Source organism: Festucalex cinctus, chromosome 2 (assembly GCF_051991245.1).
Source record: "Festucalex cinctus isolate MCC-2025b chromosome 2, RoL_Fcin_1.0, whole genome shotgun sequence".
In the NCBI taxonomy this organism is placed as follows: domain Eukaryota; kingdom Metazoa; phylum Chordata; class Actinopteri; order Syngnathiformes; family Syngnathidae; genus Festucalex; species Festucalex cinctus.
In genome coordinates, this window is record NC_135412.1 from 25,050,214 (window position 1) to 25,060,118 (window position 9,905).

General features: G+C 41.8%; 1 protein-coding gene across 1 annotated transcript; it reads right to left on the bottom strand.

The window, feature by feature from the left end:
- Window positions 1-3,011: 3,011 nt before the first annotated feature.
- Window positions 3,012-8,455, bottom strand: f7i (coagulation factor VIIi). Its single transcript, XM_077513979.1, has 8 exons — window positions 8,288-8,455; window positions 7,936-8,099; window positions 6,694-6,718; window positions 6,492-6,605; window positions 6,276-6,413; window positions 5,352-5,455; window positions 4,199-4,319; window positions 3,012-3,703 (listed from the first exon to the last, which is right to left on the bottom strand). Exons 1-8 carry the CDS (start codon window positions 8,343-8,345, stop codon window positions 3,102-3,104), a joined length of 1,326 nt encoding a protein of 441 aa, XP_077370105.1. The 5' UTR covers window positions 8,346-8,455; the 3' UTR covers window positions 3,012-3,101.
- Window positions 8,456-9,905: the final 1,450 nt, after the last annotated feature.

Sequence of the window (9,905 nt, forward strand, 5' to 3'; positions counted from 1 at the left end):
GCGATTGGCTGGCAACCAGTCCAGGTTGTACCCCCGCCTACTGTCCAAAGCCAGCTGAGATAGGTTCCAGCACCCCCCGCGACCCTTGTGAAGAATAAGCGGTCAAGAAAATGGATGGATGTTAGTATTCTTCTTGTTGTGATAGTGTTTTGGTTTGGGTGACTGGGTCATATGTGACTGTGATTTGGGTTGGATCATGGGGCCAATGTGTTGTTAGGCTCCTGTATTTCTTCCTCTTGTCACTGAAAGATTCGAAAGCGGCAACACAATGAGCGATGACCGCCACAAATATTTATTTCCCACCCTACCCATCTGACTGAAGCATCCTTCAAAGCCTTGGGTGCATTGACACAGGAATCCGGTTCCAATGGTGACTCACACACAGTTGTTAGGACATGGGTTGAGTCGGCAGGGGTCCCGATCTGAGACCATAATGACTCAGAACAGCAACGAAAGTCAAACGTAACAGCAGAAACCAGAAATTGGTCATTGGACGATGTATCCCAGAATTGTCTCTGTGGAAGCAAAGAACAACAAAATCATGTTTGGCAACAGATATATCTTTGTCCAAATGATAATAATTTGGCTCAGTGATTCCCAATAACCCTTAATTGGTCAGAATATAATGGCTCTTCGTTTGTCTAACTTTGCAAAGGACATATGTTGACAGGCAAAACAATTAACAGTAAATGCTCTTCCCCAAAGAAACTGGTACCTCTTTAACCCGTAAACCCATAAATTAGGCTTTCTTCATTGCGGGTGTTTTCCTTTTGTATTCGTGCCTTTGACCGTTCTGTTAAGGTGTACCTGAATGTTGTTCATAATGCAGTTTAGCAAAAAGACAACCAAGCAACAGTTTGGGTAAATTGGGGGCACTCAAGGTAGTGCTGTATGTGCCTGACCTGAATAAAGGTTGGGAGAAACGGATGTAACAGCTAATTGAAGGTCATAGGGCTGACCGTGAGACTGTCGTCCTGTAACACTTCCCTGTCTTCCTTGTAGTTGCGCATTTCCTCGCGGCATTCCCGTTCCAGGTTGCCTTGATTAATTTCCTATAAGAATCCGGAGTTTGCTCATTGCAATTTGCTCAGTACGGCTTCTGCCGCCTGCTTCTCCACAAGCACTCATGCCAAGCACGGACACGTATGGCCAAATGATGGATCACTATAAATTAGTTAAGCATGTTTGGGCTTGCGATGAGGCTTGAGAAAGCACAGTACCTGTCGCTATTAGCATGCTAGCTGAGTGAATTAAGAAATGATGACATTGTAGCCATATAAAGATGACAAGTGTTGTTCCTATTATCAACTTAAAAAGACACACTGTACATGCAGCTGCAGTGATGCCAAACAGAATCGACAAAAAGCAGCTTTTCACCAACATGCTGTCCAGTGCTCAACTCCCAAAATCAAGTTCCAGCTCTGCTTATAGGCAGAGGTGGGTAGTAACGAGTTACATTTACTTCGTTATATGTACTTGAGTAAAAAATTTTTTTTTTTAAATGTACTTCTATGAGTCGTTTTACCACACAATACTTTTTACTTTTACTTGAGTAGATGGGTGGAGAAGGATCGCTACTCTTACTCCGCTATATTTGGCTACACTAAAGTCGTTACTTTTTCTCCGTTTCATTCATTATTTTTTACCAGAGACGACTTCTTCCCTTAACATTCTACCAATCAGATGTAACAATGCAGTCACATGACCACAGGCAAAACAAACGGACATTTCGACATATAAAAATTCCACAACGAACGTGAGTTAACATGTCGCATTAAGTTTGACCTAAATTCCCTTTTTGCTGTATTTAGGCAGGTATTTATTTGTCTTGTTAAGTGTTGAAAAGGACCTTTTCACATAGACTCTTTTGCAAACACTTTTAACTGTTGCCATAAATGAAACAGATCACGATACATGTTATACGGAGGCATGAATTGGCGTTAGCCACTAAGTGTCACAAATTAGTAACGTAAAGATAGATTTGGTAACAGATAAACACTTGACTCCATGTAATGCCAGAACCTGGTAAGAAAACATATCAACGTTTAGCCGTTCTTATTCAATGTAGCAATGATAGCATATGTAAATATAAAACATTTAGGCTAAAAAGTTTCCAATTGTTCTGCTGGATGGGTATTAACAGAAATTTAGTGACCGCAATATTTTCAGTGTACACTCAGATTTAATACATTAATCATCAAAAATCCTACTCTAATATAGTTAACTTAATTTAACTTTGCAAACTGAACTGCATGTGTGATTTCAATGGCTTACTCGCCTGTAAACTCATAGCCTGATATTGTGTCAACAGAGGGTTCACCCCAACAAAATGAATGTTTTTGTCTGTCTGATTACATTGTTTTTAAAAAATAAATCAGACAATGTTCAAGCAGTTACTCAGTACTTGAGTATTCTTTCCAGCAAATACTTTTTTACTTCTACTTGAGTAATTTTTTTATGACTACTTTTTACTTTTACTTGAGTAATATTATTTTGAAGTAACGCTACTCTTACTTGAGTACAATTTTTCGCTACTCTTCCCACCTCTGCTTATAGGAGAGTCATTGAGTCACGAGCCTTTTAACTACATCCCAGATCACCTTTATGATCCTCTGACTCAGCAAAACAATGCGGTCCCCGTTTTTTACGTCATGCATGTAGATAAACCAGAAGTCCCCTAGCCCTATTTTTTTTTTTTTTTTTGTTCTTCTAAAACCAGGAAGTTAGTTATCCTGAAACCGGGAAGTCAGAAGGACTGTATCACTCATAAAAGTATTTGTAATGATATTGTAAACATTGGCAGAACATGTGGCCATTATGAAGGGCTGGTGTGTTATTTCGTCATAGCAGAGAATGATGAAATTGCCTTTGCTGATCCCAAATTGTGCGCTAATGCATTTTGTTAGCCGAAGACCATGACTGCCCAGTCATTTTGTATTTTTTTTTTTTCCCCGGAAAATTTTAAGAACACAAGAAATTCAACAAGCAATAAGGACAAGGACTATAGAAAATTAATTGTTGTTGTTGTTGTTGTTGTTTTTTAATTTCAGACCTGGGAAACACTCAATTACAAATTATTCAGATGTTTTTGTTTTTGAGTGTTAAACTACTTTCTCTTGCATCATGCCAGGTGCCATTGTAGTTAAAGCCAGGTTCTTGGACTCAACCCAGTCAACAAATTTGGCCATATTAGTGTAAACACCAAAGTACCCTGAGATTGAGCAGCCACGCCCCCAACCCACCACGCCTGTAAGGAAGTGGGTGGAACCGTAGACAGTTGTCAGTGGGCTCCCGTCATCTCCACGGCAACTCTCCTGTTGACCTTCCAGGTAGCCGGCACACAGCATGTTGTCGGTGAAGTTGAATAGGCCTCTCGCTGAGCACTGGGAATTCTGGATAATAGGCACAGACATCTTGCGGAGTATGGGGGAAGTGAGGAACCCGCCGTGGTCGTTTCCTCCACTGGTCCGCTTGCCCCAGCCAGACACGGTGTGGTAGCGCAGCAGTAGCAGCTCCCGTTCTGCTAAGTCTTTGGTGGGCAGGCAGATGGGTATGGCGTGGCTACTTAGGGTCACGCCTCCACTTAAATGCAGAAGCGCAATGTCGCTGTCGCCCGTCTCTGGCTGGTAATCTTCGTGAACAGTCACCTTGGAAACGGGGATTCTTTGTTCCGTGCCGTCATCAGCATCCAGGTTGTGTTCCCCTGGAAACACAAAGTCAGGTCAAGTCCGTTTTTGTTTCAGTAGTGACAAGTGAAAACACAAGTTAACTCAAAGTAGCACTACTACGCCATGGCTCAGTGGTAGAGTTGTCATCTCCCATCCCAGAGGTCGAGGGTTTGATCCCATGCCATTGTGACCACGTGCAAGTATCCTTGAGCAAAATACTGAACCCCTCGTTGCTCCTGATGCTGCATCATCAGTAAGTGAATGAGTAGTTGAATGTAAAGAGCTTTGAGGGCCTTGTAAGGTGGAAAAGCGCGATATAAATGAAGTACCATTACTACAAGAACCACAATTCTCATGCATTAAAGAAAACCAACTGAACCCCCATGAGCAATAGCTCTGATGTTATAAGCAAATTGGGATGAAAATGTAAAAAAAAGATAGAGGAGACAAGAGGAAGGAAAGCGCAATCAAACTGATAAAAACGATTTGCTCAGATTAGTGGCTGAACGTGACAGCATGTCTTTGCTTACCCGCCACAACAGTAAGTTTGTCAGGTTTGATTCCGTTGACACAGTGAGCTGCGGTAAGAACCTGGTCGGGACGGATCAAAGCGCCCCCACAGTGACTGGCTCCGTTCAACTGAATCAGGACCTAATAGAGGAAGGAAAAAAACACAATTGATTTATAGCATAAAGCTATCTTCATTACTCGCTCATACAATTTATCAGATGCACTTTAATTGTTGTTGTTGTTGTTGTTTTTTTTAATTTAGCTGAAAGTCACATTTTTGTTTTTGTTCTGACTTCATGGGGGCGGTGTGGCTCAGTGGTATGGTGGTTGTTTCCCAACCCAGAGGTTGTGGGTTTCGATCCCATGCCATTGTGACCACGTCGAAGTATCCTTGAGCAAGATACTGAACCCCCAATTGCTCCTGATGCTCTGTCATCAGTAGGTGAAAGGGTAGTCAAAATGTAAAACGCTTTGAGGGCTTTGTAAGGTGGAAAGCGTTATATAAATGAAGTGCCATTTTTCCAATGCCATTCATAGCAGGAAGTATGCATGTGACGCCCCTTTGAACTCAGAGATCTGAAGTTCCGAAGTTGGGAAAAAAAAAAAGGATCCCAACCTGACTGGTTTAAAATCTGAGGTTAGTCGACAATGGCGAATCACCGTGGAGACAAAAGACCGTGACTGGCGAAACTTAATTTACAAGATTCTAAACGAATTTATTTATTTATTATACAATTAATTTAGTTATTGAGAAAAAGTCAACCCAAGCCAACCCAATTCCGACCAACTGTGTGAACCAGAACAACAAGAAATTTATCAGAATCAGCTGTCTTTGTTTACATTTTGCTTGAACCGTTTGGTCGGTCAGACCTGTGCGATTCCAAGTGGATTATGTACGACTTTCCACCTTCTGTCTACCGCATAGTTCTGAGGTTCAGGGTTCAAATCTTGGCTCTGGTTCTGTGCACGTCGTCCCTGTGCTTCAGACTTCCATCCACATTCCAAAAGTTGCATGTTAGTTTCATTTAAAACTCAAAAATGTCTTTAGATGTGAATCTGAGTGGGAACGTGTTTGTCTATAATGGATTTCCGCTATTCATGGTTCCTATTCACCACACCTAGACAGCTTTGCAGTTTGTCAGTCATTCTTCATGATGAGAACATCTACTGTACCTGCCAGGGACACTTTCCTTTGGGACAATGGTTGGATCCAACAAGCCTCGTCTGATCCATCATGCTCTGATTGTTTGGCGCCAGTTGACCACATGGAAACTCCACTGGAAGACAGAAAGGCAGTTCCATGGGAGTTTGAGTGCAACATTTCCTGTTACTCAAAATTGGCATCTACTGTAGAGTTGTAAGCTACAGGTGAGGTACAGTGACCTCTGCAAAAGCTTGGGTCAAAAATTCCCAGCATGTGGATCAATGACTGCGATTGGATAGCGACCAGTTAAGGGTGTACCGCGCCTACTGCCCATAACCAGCTGAGATAGGCTCCAGCACCCCCGCGACCCTTGTGAGGAGTAAGCGGTTCAGAAAATGGATGGATGGATGGCTCAATGATTTGCTTTCAAACTGACTGCTAAATGGGCACCATGTCTTTTTCTGTGGTTGCCTTCCAACAGGCTCCTTTGTTGTCCTATGGAACACAATATAAAAGTGATTCAGCTCATGTCTGTTTCCTCAACTCGCTTGTCACTTTTTTGGAGAAAATAGTCCCTAGAGCAGTTGAAAAAGTGGCTAAATATAATCAGCAAATGGGTACGTTGGCAACATTTACTTGGTTTTGTAAACTAGGTCCTACCTGTTTGCAACCATCTTGTTAATGTAAGTACCGCACATCAGCTAGCAACAGTAGAAACAAATTTCAGTTGAAATTGGTTTTGGGAATTTCTATTAAACTGGTCATTAATGTTGCGGTTGAAACACTAAAAAATAAGTAATTCCCATTGCATTTAGTTATATTTAAGTGCAATACGTTTACGACCCATGGAAAGAGAACACCAAGCTTAAGAGAGACATACAATCGTGCGGCCGTCATCCACAACAACATAGTCATCATGCAAGTCATGCTTCATCATTCCAAAAGATGCCCACCCTGAGCAATACACTGTCGACCATCTTCGGCCAGGATGTAGCCATCAGCGCAGGAGCATTTGCGGCGTTTCCCTGAACCATCGCAAAAGTGCTGACACTCTCCGTTGTGGAAGATACACTTGAGCGAGTCTTCAAACACTGAAAGATGCGAATGGGTCAAGGCGCCATGGGTGATGACATCACCACGTATGATCATTCAATTATTTCCTGCCGTACCCATCTGACAGAAGCGTCCCTCAAAGCCTTCGGCGCATTGACACTGGAATCCGGTCCCGATGGGGACACACACGCCATTGTTAAGACATGGGTTGACTCGGCAGGGGTCTCGACCTGACACCACAAATTGTTCAGATCAACAGCAAAGGTTAGCCAAAGGAACAGGAACAGAAATTAGCCGTTAAAATGAAGCGAGACTTACGTTCATATGTATCCCAGAATTGCCTCTGTGGAAGCAAAGAATAACAAAAATGAAGCAAAAGGTTGTGTAGTTCAGCTCTCAGTTCTCTGAAGTGCTTCGGAGAACTGAGAAGACCCTGCACACTTGCACCCATCAACGGGACCGCGCAATTGCGGGGCACAATGGTGGAAGTTTGAGTGTTTCGACGCAACCTATATGTCGCAACAGTAACCAGAAACAGCATAGGTGTATGACTTATGGAAGTCAGAAGTCCGTGGCATCTACCCCATTACATCTTAGTAGAACTCATCATCATCTAGATCAGAATTGCATTAATGTGGTTCATTAGCTATGCTGTCGGAACATGTCCAATTTCACCTTGTTAAGTGAATTTAAAGATAATCTTTACATGATTGAAGATAATTTCTGAAAACTGTGCAAAGTATAAGAATAACTAATAAGAAGAATAATAAGAAGAATAACTATGGACTTCTCATTTGTGGAGCTAATGTGTGCGTTTTGTTTTTTTATAAACAATTTCAGTTGTCCTGATTTTTGGGGTCAGGTTGCTAAACGGAGCTGAAGCAGTGACACACTTGGGTGTCCTGCATGTGGTGTCCTGCCCCTCCCCCGCTAAGAAGTGCAGCATCTTCATGCATTAGTTATGTAACATAGTTGTGATGAATTGTTTTCCCTCTAATTATACCTTCACACAAAAACTGCATCTCGACTTTGACTATTCCACTAGTGTGGCCACTTTAGACCACTGAGTTGTCGACTGTGAGGTGGTTTACCCCATTGTAATAAAGATGGAATAGTGAGGAGGGTAAATTAAAGACAAATTTAAGTACAGTCGTACACTACGAGTTTAATTTGTTAAATTGTTCTGCGACCAAGCTGGTAACCCAATTTTTTCGTACATCATATCGTTATGTGGCCTAGTGTGTGACATGAGGAACATGTCTGTTTAGTCTTTGAGTCTCTATATATGAGTTTTGGTCTACTGTAGCTCATTGCAAGTGTTCTTGTTCTGTGCTGGCGTGTTTGACTGTCCTGTTTAGTAAACAGATGAATTCAAGCAGCAGTGAATCTGATGCTTACCATCAGAATTAAAATTAATCTTGTCGTAATCACAACACAAAGGGAAGGTATATCACCCAAAAAACTAAGTTGGGGGACTCAAGTTTGCCACTGTTTGTGCCTTGTCTGAAAGATTGTGAAAATGTAAGCAATCGATCGAAGGTCAAAAGGCAACCAGCTGACCGTTTGAGTGTCATCCTCAAACACTTCTCTGGCCTCCTCGTAGTTGCAGATCTCCTCGATGCACTCCCTTTCCAGGTTGCCCTGCTGGACTTCCTCCCAGAATCCCGTGTTTGCTCGTCGCCATCTGCTCAGTACAGCGTCGGCCTCCTGCTTCTCCACAAACACTGATGCCCAACGCGTACACAATACATAATGGTCAAATGATGGATCACCAACTTTGTTAAGCATGTTTGGGCTTGTGACAAGGTTTTAAAAGGCTCCTTATCTATAGCATTGGTAATATGTTAGCTGGGAAGGTATAAGTAGGAAATGAAGACGTATCCAACTTTTTGAACCAAAGAGAGAGACAAACCTTCAGCTGCAGCGATGTCAGTCAGCAGAATCAACAAAATGCAGCTTCTCGCCAACATGATGTTCAGCGTTCAACTCCCAAAAATCAAGTCCCAGGTCCACTTGTAGGAGAGGCAGAGCCTTTAAGCTAGACCACAGATGACCCTTACAACCCTTGGACTCGGCAAAACAAATGTTCCTCTTTTTCCATCAGGTCTGTAAACAAACCAGAGGTCAACTGGCTGCATCTGAAACTGGGAGTCAAAAGTATCATGGCAGAACATGTGGCCATCATATCTTGAATGTCTTGCACGTTATTTTAGAATACCACGGAAAGATAAATTGTCTTTGCTGATTCTTAATAGAAATCCGGACGTTTAGATCACTGCAATCAAAATGCGAGTTAACAAAGCCATTTTGGCAGCACAGAAAACACTTCTGCCACTTTGATTAAACTGCAAACGCCACTCTTTAACAATGATTGACAGCTGTTGTGGATCAGCTGCCACAACGAGAAGAGGCAAAAAAAAAAAAAAAAAGATCGAATATGCTCCAGGTTACCAAAAGATGCATGCAATGGAGCACTTTGTACATAGTGGTGGAATCAGCAAATGCTGTTACCACACGCAAAATGTCGGGGAGATAATCTGTTTCGTTCATTTCTGCTGCTACGGTTTAATAGATATTACACAGTTGAATTTAACAACTGACCTACATCATAAGGAAGACTTTTTACGGCATAAATGAATTACCAGCTGCTAAATTGCTAATGTACCTATATAAACTACTAACTTCAATGGCATTTTGACCGTGAATAAAGGGGAAATAAATCCAGATTGCACAAACTTGTAAAGCCTTTGTATGATCAGATTTTAATGTACTCACCGATGTAAGATTGGCGGTAATTCCACGTAGCAGTGTCGCCGAGTTGAAAAAAAAAAAAGTACTACTTCATTCAGTCTTCATTGGCAATCCAACATGTCCACCTCGCGCATGTATATCATGTCCTTTTCATCAAAGTGACTGTCAATGCTCTTGGGTGGAAAGTTGACAGATTGCCGTGTTTGTAACATGTAGCCGCTGAGCTTCGGATTCAGCCATTTATCGTTGTAGCTCCGCCGATCCCACCTCATAATTTGAAAATGGCTGAGAGCCCAAGAGTACATCTGTCTTTCAAGTGACGCTGGCTGCAGAGCCTGATGAAGCTGAAGATGAGCCCGCACATTCCCGACATTTGATAGGCATTTCCCCCAGACGAACAGGAGAGCTGGTAGGATGGCTTTCCCCATGCACATTTTTTAAAACGTGATAAACGGACATTTGACATACTTTTTTCAGAAAATCCTTGAATATACCTTTAAAGGTATTAATTTTACAAGAAAAATAATGAAGTTATTAAATTCTGGACAAAATATTAACTTTGTACTGTTGAAAATGGCTCAATGAGTCAAGTATCCCTTTAAAAAATTATCATAAATTTCGTTCCACTTCAGGATTGTCCCCACTTGGTGTTGATTCATAAAAATAAATAAATAAATCTTTGTTTGATGCCTGAAATGTCACAAAAAAAATTTCAAGGAAGGCCAATACTTGGTTGGTGCCATCCAGTGGCATCTTAGAGCATTTCAGAAAGAGCACAA